The sequence below is a fragment of the Jaculus jaculus genome, chromosome 4, assembly GCF_020740685.1.
Source record: "Jaculus jaculus isolate mJacJac1 chromosome 4, mJacJac1.mat.Y.cur, whole genome shotgun sequence".
NCBI lineage: Eukaryota > Metazoa > Chordata > Mammalia > Rodentia > Dipodidae > Jaculus > Jaculus jaculus.
Window position 1 is genome coordinate 159,555,818 of NC_059105.1, and position 17,424 is coordinate 159,573,241.

Sequence of the window (17,424 nt, forward strand, 5' to 3'; positions counted from 1 at the left end):
AGCCCCGCCTCCGCCCCCGCCCAGCCCCGCCCCGCCCCCGCCCAGCCCCGCCCCGCCCCGCCGGCCGTCACGTGCCCGCGCCTCCTTCCGGCCGGGCCCGCGCTCCCGGGGCTGCCCATGGCCGCGGCCTCCGAGGCGGGCGCTGCGGACGCCCGGGCGGCGCGACCTGCGGGCGCGGAAGGTAGGTGCCCCGCCGAGGCCCTCGAGCTCCGGCCGCAGCAGCCCTCGTGCGGCGGCGCTGTGCTTTAGCCCCGGGCCAGCCCTCTCGCTCTCTCTGGCTTTGCATTAGGCCAAAGTGATTTGCTTTCTAGTGCATCTGACTTAATTATTTTATTTATTGATTTGGTTGGTTGTTTATTTATTAATTATTATTATAATTATAAACTATTTTGGTTTTTTCGAGGGAGGGTCTCACTCTAGCCCAGGCTGACCTGGAATTCACTCTGGAGTCTCAGGGTGGCCTCGAACTCACGGCGATCCTCCTACCTCTGCCTCCCGAGTGCTGGGATTAAAGGCGTGCGCCACCACGCCTGGCAGTTCATCTATTTATTTGAGAGAGAAAGAAGGAGAGAGAGAGAGACAGAATGGGCGCACCAGGGCCTCCAACCAACTGCCCCCTTGTGCAGTTACTTTTCCTGGGTACTGGGGAATCGAACCTGGGCCCTTAAGGCTGCGTGTGACTTTTTTCTCAAGTTACAGTGTCCAGGTTTTTGATCATTGCACAGGCTCTGTATTCTCTCGTCCTGCTAGTGCTGTAGCATCCGCAAGCGTGTTTGAATGTTGACTGGATTAAAATTAAGTTCGTGACCCTGTGAAGCTCCTAAAGGTGACTGGAAATAACCCAGGAGTGTGGGGAGCAAGAATTATGACCTTTTCCTCTGTTTCTGGAGAACTCTGGTTTGGTGAGCAGGTGATATTTAGAGCCCTGTTAGCATTTAGTGAGCTTGAGTGCTTATAACATTGTTTTACCCAAAGGAACTTAGAATCAGTGAAGGAGCCAGGAAGCGGAAAAAGAATGGCTAGTACGTGGTCTCTTGACTACTATAGTGTGTGTGCGCGCGTGCACACACACACACACACCATGTACACAGGAACAGCAAATACGCACATGCAAAAAAAATAATGCTTAACAAATAAATAATTTTTTACAAATCTAGATTCAAAACAATGGCCCACAGAAAAAAAAAATTTTTTTTGTTTATTTTATTTATTTATTTGAGAGCAACAGACAAAGAGAAAGAGGCAGAGAGAGAAAGAATGGGCACGCCAGGGCCTCCAGCCACTGCAAACGAACTCCAGACACATGCGCCCCCTTGTGCATCTGGCTAACGTGGGTCCGCTAAGCCATCTCTCCAGCCCAGAAAAAAATTTTAATAGGAGCTTACTGAAGTCTCTAAACAGCATCTCCCTCTCCCTCTCTCCATCCCTCCATCTCTCTCTCTCCCTCCCTCTCTCTCTCTCTCTCTTTCCTGTCAGCCATCTGCTTTTCACAAATCTGACTTGCTCTTCAAAGTGTCAGCTCCTGAGACCTTACTTTACCAACCTATCTAAAGATGCACCATAGATGTTTTATAATCTAGCACCCTGCTCTTGCCATTTTAAAATTACTTATTCCAGGCTGGAGAGATGGCTTAGCAGTTAAGGTGTTAGCCTGTGAGGCCAAAGGACCCAGGTTCAATTCCCCAGAATCCACATAAGCCATGCACACAAGGTGGTACATGCAGCTGGAGTTTGTTTACAGTGGCTCAAGGTCTTGGTGCACCCATATTCTCTCCCCCCCCCTCTCTCTCAAATAGATAAAATACAATAAAATAAAACTGCTTACTCCATTTGACATTAAGTCACCACCTGTATCTGCTTCATTTACAGCCATGTGCTCAACCAGAGGTACAGTGTTAAGCACATGTAATATATGTTTGTTGACTCAATAACTATGGGAACCTTGTGCCAAGTCTAGAGGAGAGAGGAAAAAAAATAGAGCATGATCCAGAAGTTGAAAAATGTTGTGAGGAGGGTAGAGAAAACAGGAATGGTGAAGGTCATATTATTCCCTTCATTAAGGACCCTGGACTTTAACATGGTGGAAAGTTTTTAAAGAGATTTAATTGTGGAGGTACCATCAGTGTTAGTTTAAGGGTAGTCATTGTGACTTACAGGGTTGCAGGATAGATTTGAGGGACAAAGTGCTTAATCCCTCCAAGCCTCAGTTTACTCTTCTATAAAATGCATGATTATTGGATAAATTAAACAGAATGGGGGCTGGGAAGGCGCCTACCACCATTCAATTCTGAGGACCTGAGTTTGGATCCCTAGGCCCCCCACAAAAACAAACAGGGCTGGAGAGATGGCTTAGCAGTTACGACGCTTGCCTGTGAAACCCAAGGACCCAAGTTTGATTCCCCAGTACCCACATAAACAGTGCATGTGCCTGGAGTTGATTTGCAGTGGCTGGAGGGCCTGGCGTGCCCATTCTCTCTTTTTCAAATAAATGAATAATATATTTAAAAAAACAGCATAAAGAAACCTGGAAACTGTGGCACACACACACATCATATAAATCAGTTAAACATAACACAGCTTGTCTAGCGTAGCATCTGTCAATAACTAAGTACCCAAGAGTGGTACTCATTCTTCTGTTTGTGTTGGTTTTTTGAGGTAGGGTCTCACTGTAGTCCAGACTTTTATGTAGTCTAAACTCACAAAGATCCTCCTACCTCTACCTCCAAGTGCTGGGATTAAAAGTGTGCAGCACTGCCCCTGACAGATTTATTTATTAGAGAGAGAGAAAGAGGCAAATAGAGAGAGAGAGAATATGGGCATGCTAGGGCCTCTAGCCACTGCAAAGGAACTCTAGAAGCACGTACCACTTTGTCCATCCAGCTTAACGTGGGTACTGGATCCTTTGGCTTTGTCAGCAAGTGCTTTAACTGATAAGCCGTCTCTCCAGCCCTCTCATTTTTATTACTTATAGAAAGTGCTGAGACTGGGGATGTAGCTCAGTGGTAGAATGCTTTCTTGCTTAGCATGTACAAGGCCCTTGGTTCAATCCTGAGAGTGAGGGAAGAGGGAGGGAGAGAGGGAGAAACAAGAAAGTTCTGGCTTTGATAGATGTGAGGAAAGAAATTATAGGTGTTTAAGCTTGAAAAGCGAGGTATGTTAGAAATACAGGGAAGACAAAGTTGTTGGGTTTTCATGTGAATGCAGAGTTCAGGTATGGGAGCGTGATGTCAGAGACGGTGTCAGGCATGCAGTTGGGGAAGTGAAGTTTTTATTGTTTGTTTATTTAAGAGAGAGAGAAAGAATGGGTGCACCAGGATCTTCAGCCACTATAAATGAACTCCAGACTCATGAGCCACCTTGTACATCTGGCTTACATGGGTCCTGGGGAATTGAACCTGCGTCCTTTGACTTCATAGGCAAATGCATTAACTGCTAAGCCATCTCTCCAGCCCTATTTTTTTTTTTGGGGGGGGGTGGTTCAAGGTAGGGTCTCACTCTAGCACAGGTTTACCTGGAATTCACTGAAAGGCGTGTGCAACCACACCCAGCTCACCTTTTATTTTTTTTTCCCCTAACAGTGGTTTTAAAATTTTATACACGCATTATAGCTGTCAGATTGAGGAAATTGTCATATGTGTTTATATTCAGAAATAAATTATCTTCCCATGCCAGGAGCCAGATTTTTCATTCATGTCATATTGCTCTGGGGATCCTCTGCACTGTAACTCTCTGTCATCTTCTGCACATATTTCAAATTATCTATGATTTTTTCCATTAGTGTTACCTTATGTGAGAGACAAGTTAATTTCAATTTCAGCATCTTTGTCTTGGTCAGATTGTCAGTGTGTGAGTATATTCTGGGAACTTGGCAAATGTTCTCCCTTTTTTTTTTTTAATCTTAAATTCCAAATTTCTGATACTAATCCAAGCCAGGTATTAATCACTAAAGTCAGAGTACTAGAAAATCCAGAAAAAAATAGGGTACTTTGCACAAATTTTTTTATGATTGAAAAAAAGGCAGCTTGCTTTGAGGCTGTTCCACCGACACTAACCCAGGCTTCAGCCCACGGGCTGGGTGAGCCCTGTTTGGAGGGAGAAGAGACTATTGTGCAACACCTGGGTCAGTAAGCTGTTTCTCCAGCATTCAGTCAGAAATTGCTGCTTGCAGGCTGGAGAGATGGCCTAGCGGTTAAGCGCTTGCCAGTGAAGCCTAAGGACTCCGGTTCGAGGCTTGATTCCCCCGGGACCCACATAAGCCAGATGCACAAGGGCATGCACGCATCTGGAGTTCGTTTGCAGTGGCTGGAGGCCCTGGTGTGTCCATTCTGTCTCTCTCTGTCACTCTCAAATAAATAAAATAAAATATAAAAATAAAATTGGCTGGCGCATGCCTTTAATCCCAGTATTCGGCAGGCAGAGGTAGGAGGATCACCCTGAGACTGCATAGTGAATTCTAGGTCAGCCTGGGCTAGAGAGAGACTCTACCTTGAAAAAAAAATTGCTGCTTACTGCACAGTTAGGCCTAAATGCATTTATCCTTTAAAGACTATTGAGGTTACTTTAGAATTTTTATAACTCTACAGATATTCCTGGTATGTAAGGACTGGATATATCTCTGGGCTATTTAATTAACACAGTGCAACCTTGCATTCTTCTGTAAAGGAAATTGTAAGACTTAAAACTTACACTTGCTAATTTAATGGCCCAGTTCATTGTTGATTAAACTATCTGAAACCAAATTAGTTTTATTTCACAACTAGCTGATTGTTTATTTCACTGATGGGCCTGAAATTCTCTAATGTATGCTACTTTCTTCTAATGATGGCATTTGATTGCTTTTTTTTTTTTTTTTTTCTTCAAGATAGGGTTTCACTCTAGCCCAGCCTGACCTGGAATTCACTACATAGTCTCAGGCTGGTTTCAGACTCACGGCGATCCTCCTGTCTCTGCTTCCAGGGGCCTCCAGCCACTGCAAACAAACTCCAGATGCCTGTGCCCCTATGTGCATCTGGCTTTACGTAGGTACTAGGGGATTGAACTCAGGTTGTTCAGTTTTGCAGATAAGCACCTTAACCTTCAAGCTGTCTCTCCGGCCTTTGGTTGCTTTCTGATTATACATGTTTTATATCACATTTCAGTCACCTAGCAAATATTTACATGTAGCCACTCGGCTAGCTGCTTTCTCAGCAAGTTTTAGTTTAGGAAGTTTTTCACTAAATAATTTCTGGGCCATCTGGGCTTTTTAGATCATATCATCAAGTACATATTTTAGAAATGTAACATGGGGCTGGAGAGATGGCTTAGTGGTTAAGGCGTTTGCCTGTAAAGCTAAAGGACCCAGGTTCAATCCCCCAGGACCCACGTAAGCCAGACGCACTAGGTGGTGCACACGTCTGGAGTTTGTTTGCAGTGGCTGGAGGCCCCAGCACACTTTTTCTCCCCCTCTCTCTTTCAAATAAAGAAATAAATAATTTCTTTTAAAGTTTAACATGTAAAAGGAAAAAAAAATAACTTCGCTGAAGATATTTTGTTCGTGAGTGTATTTGTAGAAGAGTAACCAAGTTTATCTACCCAAATGTCAGCATTGTTTTGGGAATATCCAAACTGTCCAATCTATTCAATATAAAGTGAATAAATAAATTCCTATCCCAGAAGCGCTGGTGCATCTGATTTTCCTTGCCCTTTAAAAGTCTAGAAGCAGGGGCTGGAGAGGTGACTTAGTGGTTAAGATGCTTGCCTGAGCACCACATGTTCTCTCTCATATGTGGATCCTAGCTACAGATGATTGGGCTTCTGCGTGAGAATGAAAATACTTAGTAGCAGAGGCCAGTAAGTTGAAAAGGAGACATAAAGGGTGGAGAAAGGAAGGGAGGAGGGTACTTAATAGGTTGATATTGTATATATGTAAGTACAATTATTGTGATGGGGAGGCAATATGATGGAGAATGGAATTTCAAAGGAGAATGTGTGTGGGGGGAGGGAATTACCATGGGATATTTTTTTATAATCATGGAAAATGCTAATAAAAATTTTAAAAAAGTATTTTTATTTATGTGAGAGAGGCAGGCAGAGAGGTCGTGAGTACGGACATGCCAGGACCTCCTGCCAGTGCAAGTGAACCCCAAATACATGTGCACCTGGCTTTATGTAGGCACTGGAGAATCGATCTTTGCAAGAAAGCATGTTTAACAGCTGAGTCATCTCTCCAGCCCCTAAGGGTTTCTTTTTATGTGAAAAAGATTCAGGATATACAAGTTTGCTGGTGTTAGCTCAGCGATACACAAAGACCACCATCTTTGTATTTGCCCAACTTTTGCAGTTTCCTTTTGTTTCTCAAGCTGGCTGACCATCATGCCTGTTTTCCAGGCACTGTAGGTATAGGAAAGGAAGAAACAGACACAAATGTTTGCGCATATACATACATGTATGCATGAGGTATAACTCCCATGGGAAAGTTTCCTCCCTGAGCCTTCCTGAAAAAAGTAAGAAGGGCATGTCAGGGACTTTTCCTGTCTTGCTGTTGCAAATGAACGCCAGATGCATGAGCCACTTTCTGCATCTGGCTTTGTGTGGGTACTGGGGGATTGAACCCAGCCACGCCAGCAGGGTTTGCAAAGTACCTTTAACCCCCTAAGCTATCTTCCCAAGCTGGAAGTCATTTTTATAACCAGAAATAAGGAGTCAAGGCTGAGAAATCTATACAGGCCAACTTTGTCAAACCACTGTTAACTTCCTATCGCTTTAATTCAATTAGCTACCCTTGCTGAGAAATCTATATAGGCAAACTTTGTTAATAACTGTTATCTTCCTGTCACTTTTAATTCAATTAACTACACTTTGTCATGTCATGTTTTCATATGTTTTTTAAAATATTTTATTTTTATTTATTTATTTATTTGACAGAGAAAGAGGGAGAGAGAAAGAGAGAGAGAATGGGCACGCCAGGGCCTCCAGCCACTGCAAACAAACTCCAGAAACACGCGCCCCCCCCCCCTTATGTATCTGGCTAATGTGGGTCCTGGGGAATCGAACCTGGGTCCTTGGGCTTTACAGGCAAACGCCTTAACAGCTAAGCTATCCCTCCAGCCCATGTTTTTTATAATTTACTACTCGATCTAAACATTGCACTCTTGTAACTTCTACACTTTTCTTGTATGTGTGGGGGTGGGGGGGGTGTGTGTGGTGCATGTGCTGATGCGGCACCCCATGGGCTCACCTGGGGCAGCCGGAGGAGAATGCTGGGTGTACCTTCCCAGAACTCACACGTTGGCTTGTTTTATTCTTTGCAACTCTCACTGACTCCGAAGCTTGCATTTCGGGAGCTCCAGTGATTATCTCGTCTGCTTCCCCGCAGAGGTTACAGATTGAGTGGCCATGCCTCTCAGTTCACCTGGGTTCTGGAGATGCAAACTCAGGCAGTCTCCTGTGTTTCTGCCCCCTCCTCCCCTCCCCCCCAGGCCACAATCATGCTTGCACAGCAAGTGCACTTAACCACTGAGCAATGTCTCCAGCCCCGTTTTTTCTTATTGGGTCGGGGGTTGCTATCAGTCCATGGAAAGGTTACTAAATAAAATATACATTGTCCCTGTTAGCCTGTCATGTCATCTCTAGCCTAAGAGAAGGGAGAAATTTTACCTTCTTCATAATAGTCTTAACAAAATTTAAAAGTATGCTTTTTTTTTAAGATTTTTTTATTTATTTATTTGATTATTTGAGAGTGACAGAGAAAGAGGCAGATAGAGAGAGAGAGAGAGAGAATGGGCGCGCCAGGGCTTCCAGCCTCTGCAAACGAACTCCAGCCGCGTGCGCCCCCTTGTGCATCTGGCTAACGTGGGACCTGGGGAACCGAGCCTCGAACCGGGGTCCTTAGGCTTCAAAGGCAAGCGCTCAACCGCTATGCCATCTCCCCAGCCCGTATGCTGTTTTTTAAAACGTGACTTGCCCAGGTTCTTGGAATCTGGGTGCTGTCTGTCTGTCTGTCTGTCCAGGAGGATTTGGTGCCCTGCGGTCTAGGGAGCTTGCACGGAACATTCACGGGCGGTGTGGGCTAAGACATTATATCACAAGGGACTGGCTGAGGGGCCCTTTCGGGCTATTCAGAGAAAAGCACAAATAGTAAGCAGGTACTCTTCGGCGTTGGCAGCCCTTGACTCACACGTGGGGGCTGGGCTTTTGAACCTAGGGGTGTGCGGCCCTAGATCCTGCAAAGCAGACCTGTGACTCCAGCTCCTTGCGGTTGTAGGCTCATGGGTCTGGGCTTCTGCGGCCTCAGACTTAGGACTTCAGGTGCTTAGGTTGGAGGAGGCTAGAGCTGTGGTCAGTGACCTGGCACCTGGCAGGCTGGTCACAGCTCCACGCTCCAGGCTGCCCAGCACCCCAGGCAGCTCTCCGGAGCTCCTGCGTGACCAGATCGTACAGCTCTGCTCGACTCTGTGCACTCTCTGCTGCCCCCCACCTTTTCTAGCCGCTGAGTAAGCTGAGGGCTTTATATTCCTGGGAGACTTAACGCTTTAAGAGTCGCTCTCGTGCTCGCTTCGGCAGCACATATACTAAAATTGGAACGATACAGACAAGATTAGCCTGGCCCCTGCGCAAGGATGACACGCAAATTCGTGAAGCGTTCCATATTTTTACTAAGGATAATTGGCGAAACAAGCAAGGGTGCTGTTTTCCTGATGAACCGGATACCAGCACAAGGGGGAAGGAGATCAACACAGAGAAAAATCAACTCCTACCAAATCAGAGAGCCAGAGCCTCAGAGGCCCCCAACACCTCATCACTGAAGCAGACCAAAAATGAACCCAACATGGCTCAGGGAAATTTTGTGGAAGAGGGGGTGGAAAGAATGTCAGAGCCACATGTTGGGTCATGATATGCAGAGACATTTATCGTACCAATAGCTGTGGGCTAACTCCACAATGCATGACCCCTTTACATCAACAAGGAGGGTCCATTGGAGGGGGTAGATCATGGATGAGCCTAAACAATGGTACCAAACTGCCTGTATTTGCTAAAAAGAAAACTAATAAATTAAATTTAAAAAAAAAAAGAGTCGCTCTCTGGTCACCTTCTAGCTGTGTGTGTATATATATATGCATACACACACATACATACAAACATATATATATGTATATGCATGTATATATGTACATATACTTGTGTATATGTGTGTATGTATGTGTATATACATATATACACACATATATACATGTATGTATATATACATAGATATGTGTGTGTGTGTGTATATATATATATATATATATATATATATATATATATATATATATTTGTGTGTGGTTTTTTTTGTTTTTCGATGTAGGGTCTCATGCTAGCTCAAGCTGAGCTGGAATTCACTATGTAGTCTTGGGGTGGCCTCGAACTCACCGCAATCCTCCTACCTCTGCTTCCCCAGTTCTGGGATTAAAGGTGTGATCTTCCACGCCCGGCTCCAGCTATATCTTTTATTGTTACTTTTTTTTTCTTTTGCAATGAACTTCAGGGTTTTATTGTACACTAGGGAGAGCTACACCTGTTCTTCCCCCGACTCCCAACATTTTAAATTGTTATTACTCCAAGATTCCTGGCAAACCCCTATATGATCTCTGTGTGGACTTTTTAAAAATAATTTTATCTATTTTTTGTTTGTTTATTTCAGAGCAACAGACAGGCAGAGAGAGAGAGAGGGAGGTAGAGACAATGGACACGCCAGGGCCTCCAGCCATTGCAAATGAGCTCCAGATGCATGCACCACCTTGTGCATCTGGTTTACGTGGGTCCTGGGGAATGGAGCCTTGAACCAGGGTCCTTGGGCTTCACAGGCAAGCGCTTAACCGCTAAGCCATCTCTCCAGCCCTCTATGTGGATTTTTGAAGACAATACAGCCAGGAAACTTCTAAGTTTCCTCTACTTGCAAGCAGAGTTCACTATTACACTATTGCAGAGTTCACTATTACAATAATAGTAAAAATTGTAGTAGGATTTATCAGTAAGCTAAGTTCATTTATTTAAGTGTTTTTATTAAATATCTCCACTACCCTGGTGATTAGTTGCAGTTAATTTTTTTTCTGCGTCTTATCTGTCACCCTGAGTTACCCTGGGCTCAGGTTCACTGTTCAGAGTCTGTCCTATAGGTGGACTCTAGTCTTTCAGGAACTCAAAAACCTGACATCTGGAGCTGGTTGTGGTGGCACACATGGGCAGAGGTAGGAGGAATGCCGTGAGTTCGAGGCCACTCTGAGACTCCATAGTGAATTCCAGGTCAGCCTGAGCTAGAGTGAAACCGTACCTCAAAGAACTAAAAAAAAAAAAAAGCCCTAACATCTGCATCTCCAGGGACTCCTTCCTTTTGACCCTTCCTCAAGATTACCACACTTTCTGTGCTTTCTCCTCCGCTGTGGGGGCCTGGAGGACTCACTCTGTTCTCCAGATCTCAGACACATTCTCTTCCCACCGACTTTTCCCCTTGATGGTGGAGTTTGTATCTTTTATTTTACTTTGTTTATCTCTTTGGTGGTTGTTGCAGTCAAGTTCACGTTGCTGGCAGAAATCACCTGACCAAGAGCAGCTTGTGGGAATAAAAAGGTTTATTTTGGGGCTGGAGAGATGGCTTAGTGGTTAAGTGCTTGCCTGTGAAGCCTAAGGACCCCGGTTCGAGGCTCGGTTCCCCAGGTCCCACGTTAGCCAGATGCACAAGGGGGCGCACGCGTCTGGAGTTCATTTGAAGTGGCTGGAGGCCCGGGTGCGCCCATTCTCTCTCTCTCTCTCTCCCTCTCTCCCTCCCCCTCTCTCTCTCTCTCTCTCTCTCTCTCTCTCTCTCTCTCTCTCTCTCTCTCTCTCTCTCGCTGCCTTTCTCTCTGTGTCTGTCGCTCTCAAATAAATAAATAATGAAAAGAAGGTTTATTTTGGCTTACAGGCTCAAGGAGAAGCTCCATGATGACAGGGGAAAACAATGGCCTGAGCAGAGGGTGGACATCATCTCCTGGCCAACACCAGATGGACAATAGCAACAGGAGAGTGTGCCAAACACTGGCATGGGGACACTGGCTATAACACCCATAAGCCCGCCCCCAACAATACACCGCCTCCAGGAAGCGTGAATTCCCAACCAAATCTCCAACAGTTGGGAACCTAGCATTCAGAACACCTAAGTTTATGGGGGACACCTGAATCAAACCACCACATTGGCACTGGGGACTGAACTTAGGGTTCATGCACTCTACCACTGAGCTTTATCCCCAGTCCTGTATCTTTTTCCACTGCAATGAAACAAGTGTCTACACTCCCAGATTGACTGCTCTCTTGGTTCGGTAATCTTTTTTGACATTGAACATGTGATATAGCAAGTAGAATGGTTGGTGGTTCCAGTAATTCTGGCTGTTCTTCAGTAATTTACCTTCCTTTCTCCACCCTTTATGCCTCCTTTTCAACTTACTGGCCTCTGCTACTAAGTATTTTCATTCTCACGCAGAAGCCCAGTCATCTGCAGCTAGGATCCCCATATGAGAGAGAACATGTGGCGCTTGGCTTTCTGGGCCTGGGTTACCTGACTTAGTATAATACTTTCCAGGTCCATCCATTTTTCTGCAAATTTCATAACTTCATTTTTCTTTACCGCTGAGTAGAACTCCATTGTATAAATGTACCACATCTTCATTATCCACTCATCTGTTGAGGGACATCTAGGCTGGTTCCATTTCCCAGCTATTATAAATTGAGCAGCAATAAACATGGTTGAGCATGTACTTCTAAGGAAATGAGATGAGTCCTTTGGATATATGCCTAGGAGTGCTATAGCTGGGTCATATGGTAGATCAATCTCTAGCTGCTTTAGGAACCTCCACACTGTTTTCCACAATGGCTGGACCAGATTGCATTCCCACCAGCAGTGCAGACCATCAGTATTTTTCATATAATCCTCTATTTAGGAATATGTGTGTGTGTATATATATATATATATTTGTATGTATTTTCAAGGCAGGATGTCACTGTAGCCCAGGCTGACCTGGAACTGACTTGTAGTTCTGGGCTGGCCTTGAACTCACAGTGATACTCCTAACTCTGCCTCCCAAGTACTGGAACTAAAGATGTGCCGCCAGCATGCCTGGCTGAGAATTTTTCAAAATTTTGTTGTTTGGGGGCTGGAGAGAGGGCCCAGCAATCAAGGCCTTTAGCTGCAAAGCCTGATGACCCAGTTTCAATGCCCCAGTACCCACGTAAACCAGATGCATAAAGTGGTACGTGCCTCTGGAGTTGGTTCACAGTGGCAGTAAGCCCTGGCATGCTCATATTCTCTCTCTCTCTATCTCACTGTTTCTCTTTTCTTTGTCTCTCTTCATGCCAATAAATAAAGCATTTTAAAAAATAACTTTATTGCCGGGTATGGTGGCACATGTCTTTAATCCCAGCACTCGGGAGGCAGAGGTAGGAGCATCGCTGTGAGTTCGAGGCCACCCTGAGACTCCATAGTGAATTCCAGGTCAGCCTGGAGTAGAGTGAAACCCTACCTTGAAAAACAAAACAAACAAACAAAAAAAACAACTTAATTGTTGACTCTCCCACCTCTGCCTTCACTGGGATTAAAGAGTTATGCTCCCATGCCCAGCTAACTTTGTTGTTTTTTTTTTTAAATTTTTTTGTTCATTATTTATTTATTTATTTGAGAGTGATGGAGAGAGAAAAGGCAGATAGAGATAGAGAGAGAGAATGGGTGCACCAGGGCCTCCAGCCACTGCAAACAAAATCCAGACGCATGCGCTCCTTGTGCATCTGGCTAACGTGGAACCTGGAGAATCAAGCCTCGAACCGGGGTCCTTAGGCTTCACAGGCAAGCACTTAACCGCTAAGCCATCTCTCCAGCCCAACTTTGTTGTTTTTTTAATTTAAAGTAGTTGGAAATCAGGCTGGAAGGATGGCTTCATGCTTAAGGCGTGTGCCTGCAAAGCCAAAGGACTCAGGTTCAATTCCCCAGGACCCACGTTAGCCAGATGCACAAGGGGGCGCACGCATCTGGAGTTCATTTGCAGTGGCTGGAGGCCCTGGATTGCCCATTCTCTCCCTCTTTCTCTGTTAAATAAATAAATAAAATATTTTAAAGTAGTTGAAAATCCTTTTTAAAGCATTAAAGCTTTACTGTTGACATTCGAGACGGTAAATATTTACCAACATTTGTAATTTTACATGAAAAAAAAACATTGAGAGTTAGGGTCTTTGAAGCCAAAGAGCTGTGTAAACAGTAATAAATGCAGTGCAGCTTTGGTGCAATTGCATGGAACGATTGGCCAGCACAAAAAACAATATTAAGTGTTCTTTCTTCATATGATATGAAATAACTTCACAGTTCCCTGTCCATTGCTATCTATTGCTCATTGTTTTCTCTCCCTAGGTGGACACGGCAAACCTTTTACACCAGAGAAAGCGAGAGAAATTATAATGTCTTTACAGCGACCTGCGGTCTTCTGCAACATGGTTTATGACTGGCCAGCACGACACTGGACCGCCCAGTACCTCGCTGGGGTTCTTCAGGGCAAGCAGATACGATTCAGAATGGGTCTGAAAAGCACCGATACTGGTAAGGCTGTAGTAATCCTCACGACGTCTCATCGATGCCCTCCCACGTTGCTGATCTCCTGGGAATCCTTACTTCTAATTCTCTTTTTGACCATTCCCTGTACAGTTTAGAAAAGATTGGAAAATAAGGACAAATAGTTTGTCCTAATGTAGTTGTTTTTTTCTGGCCAATCAACTGAGTTTTAATTCCCCTGCAAAATGCAAATGTATTTATTCATGTATTAGATGTTTTGTTCAACATTATTGTAGCTTATGAAGCAATTAATGATAGATAATAAATGTTTGTTAATGTGCTATTATAACTGCCATAGTAATATACATTAGCAATACTAAAATCCTGTAATAATACAATAGTACAATAATGCCAGTATTACAATCTAGTAAGCAGTAATACAATTACATAGTCCCTTCCACTTTAGATTCATGTAGAACGTGTGCTTTGATTTGTGGGCTCAGGCTATTTCTAGTGCTTAGTCTTGGCTATAATTTTCTTTTGCTTTCTCGGCTGCTAACCTTTATTGCATTACATAAACATGAAACATACATAAAGCGGTTTGTTTTGTGTTTGTGATGCTAGAGATTAATTCGGGCCCTTAAGCAAGCTAAGCAATCACAAGAACTTCACCCTTGCCCCTATCTTCTCTTATTTATTTATTTTTTTATTTTGATACAGGGTCTCACTGTGCTGCCCAGGCTGCTCTTGAACTCTTTTTTTTTTTTAATATTTATTTTTACTTGAGAGAAAGGTGGGGGAGAGAGAGACAGAAACAGAGAAAGAATAGGAGCGCCAGGGCCTCCAGCCACTGCAAACGAACTCCAGACACATGTGTCCCTTGTGCGTCTGGCTAACGTGGGTCCTGGGGAATTGAACCTGGGTCCTTAAGCTTCACAGGCAAGCGCCTTAGCTGCTAAGCCATCTCTCCAGCCCTCTTGAACTCAAGTGATCATCGTGCCTCTCCGTCCAGTATAACTGGGGCTGCAGGCGTGCATCATGCTTCACTGTTTTTGTTGTGATTTATTTATTATTTTTTTTTACAAGGTAGAGGCTCACTCTGGCCCAGGCTGACGTGGCAGTCACTGTGTAGTCTTACAGTGGCCTCAAGCTCACAGCAAGCCTCCTAACTCTGCCTCCAGAGTGCTGGGATTAAAGGCACACCCAGTTTTTGTTATTTTTGTTTTATTTTCTTTGGCAATTTGATTTTGCCTGCTTCCTGTTCTTAACACTTTGGTAATTTGACATTTTTGCCTTCTTGTCAGATAAAGCATCATCATTCACTCTAAACTGTAGTTAAGCTAGGCGTGGTGGTACATGTCTTTAATTCTGGTGGATAGACTTGAGACACTACCTCTAAAAACCAAAAAAAGGAAAAAAAAAAAAAAAAAACAGGCTGGAGAGATGGATCACTGGTTAAGGCACTTATCTGCAAAGGCTAACAACCTGAGTTCAATTCCCCAGGACCCACATAAAGCCAGGTGCACAAAGTGGTGTGTGCATCTGGAGTTCATTGGCAGTAGTTGGAGGTCCTAGCATGTGGATTCTCTCTGTCTGTATCTCTTCTCTCTCTGCAAATATATAAATAAAAATATTTTTAATGTAGTTAATATAAAATATAATAATATATAATAATAATATAATGTAGTTAATATAAAAGACAGAAATGCTATTTCTTATTTAAAGGTGTCCACAACCATTGTCGGGTCTTTAAGTGCATTTCAACGTGGTAACTGGTAGTCTAGAAACTAGTGTGTAAATGTGGCACTGAGGTGGCTTGGCTGTGCCTATTTATAGCTCAGAAGGAACTAGAAAATGTCCTAGTTTCCCTTCCAGTAGCTCCAAGCTTCTTTCTCTCATGTTGACCTTGCGGTATATCTCATGGAATGAGTTTTTGGTGCCTAGAACCATCTTAGACTCCTGAGACAGATAGAACAGGATTACTATACCTTTGGTCAGTGGACTTTTATTTATTTTATTTATTTATTTATTTATTTTTGGTTTTACGAGGTAGGGTCTCACTTTAGCTCAGGCTGGCCTGGAATTCTCTATGTAGTTTCAGGGTGGCCTCGAACTCACAGTGATCCTCCTACCTCTGCCTCCCAAGTGCTGGGATTAAAGGCGTGCGCCACCACGCCCGGCTGGTCAGTGGACTTTTTGATTATTGTATTTTAGAATGAAATGCTAGACCAGCAGCAGTAACATAAAAATCCAATTGCAGTTTAATCCCAATCACTAAAGGATTTGTTAGATACTAATTTGAAGAGAAATATAACTAGACTCACTTGTATAGAACATTACTGGTAGCTAACATTCATTGAGAGTGAATTACCTGAACTCGCTCTCTTCATCTGAGCGCTTAATCCTTTCTAAGGATGGTGCTATTATTATTCCATTTTATAGGCAAGCCCTAGTAGTTTGACACTTTTAAGTTAGCATTTAAACATAAACGAGAATTAAGAATATTTCTATGTGACTAAGAAACCACTCTGAGATTTTATAAAAAATTTTTTTTTGGTTTATTTTATTTAGTTTTTTGAGAGCGACAGACAGAAAGAGGCAGAGAGAGAGAGAGAATGGATGTGCCAGGGCTTCCAGCCACTGCAGATGAACTCCAGATGCGTGCACCCCCTTGTACATCTGGCTTACATGGGTCCTGGGGAATCGAACCTCGAACCGGAGTTCTTAGGCGTCACAGGCAAGCGTTTAACCGCTAAGCCAACTCTCCAGCCCCACTCTGAGATTTTAGATAAGATAACCTGGTGTTTTGAAAAGTTGAAATAAAATTCAGGCATGTATTCCCTCCCATAGAGCAGGTTTCCAGTCCATTAAGAGAGCATAACAGACATGCCACTATTGCACCCGTTTGGTCATTTGGCCTGGCTTGCAGTGTCTACTGGTTTTTACCACTTATGACTTCTGTCTCCCTTAGGGCTGCATGCAGTGCATGTTCTTCCAGCTTTCTGTCAGCTAGTCTACAGGAAGGAGGTTTTCAGCTCAGCCAGTTTGATTTCTCAGTGACTTTGCAGCATTTGAGCTTGGTTTTTGGCACATTTAGAGGAAAAAAAAATTGTAATGAAAGTATGCTATTTTCTATTTCAAATGGTAAAGGAGACCAAAAAAAAAAAAAGCTACAAAAAAGTTGTTTTTCTTCCTCCAACTACTTCTGTAAACCATAAGAACTTATCATCACTGAGGGGCCAGGCATAGAGGATCTTGATCTGCATAGTCAATTGTTTCATGACATATTTTGAAATTTATAGTTATTCTTTAGTTAAAAAAACAACTCCCAATTCTTGTGCAGCTATGGTGGTACATGCCCCTAATGCCAACTACTCAGAGGGCTGGGCAGAAGGATCGTGAATCCGAGGTGACTTGGGGCTGCACAATGAATTCTAGGCTACAGGCTGTCACAGAGTACAGATTTTTGAGGGGCTTTGTGCTTTCATTTCTCATGAGTATATGTACCAAGGTGTAAAACTACTGAGTCACATGTTTAACATTTTGTGGAACTGGCTTTATCCTTTTACAGCTCCACCAGCATGAGCAAAGGTTCTAGTTTTCCCACATCTTTGCCAACACTTGTTCTATTTAAAAAATAATAATATATATTTTTTTTAGTTTTGAGAGAGAATTGGCACTTTAGGGCCTCAGCCGTTGCAGTCGAACTCTGGATGCTTATGCCGTCTAGTGGGTGTGAGTGACCTTGTGCTTGCCTCACCTTTGTGTGTCAAGCTCACATGGGATCTGGAGAGTCAAACATGGGTCCTTAGGCTTCGCAAGCAAGTGCCTTAACCACTAAGCCATCGCTCCAGCTCCATTTGTTCTTTTTTTTTTTTTTTTTTTTTTAATTATAGTCATTC

General features: G+C 43.7%; 1 protein-coding gene and 1 non-coding gene across 2 annotated transcripts in view; both read left to right on the forward strand.

Annotated features, from left to right (window-relative positions):
* Positions 1 to 117: 117 nt before the first annotated feature.
* The window catches only part of Hspbap1 (HSPB1 associated protein 1), a 59,147-nt gene continuing 41,840 nt past the window's right edge, over positions 118 to 17,424 (forward strand). The window contains exons 1-2 of the mRNA XM_045147589.1: positions 118 to 181; positions 13,385 to 13,570. Of these exons, the coding sequence (XP_045003524.1) occupies positions 118 to 181; positions 13,385 to 13,570 (250 nt within the window). The remainder of the gene's footprint in view (positions 182 to 13,384; positions 13,571 to 17,424) is intronic.
* Positions 8,526 to 8,632, forward strand: LOC123460373. The gene has a single exon (XR_006636938.1). It is a non-coding gene; the product is annotated as a U6 spliceosomal RNA (small nuclear RNA).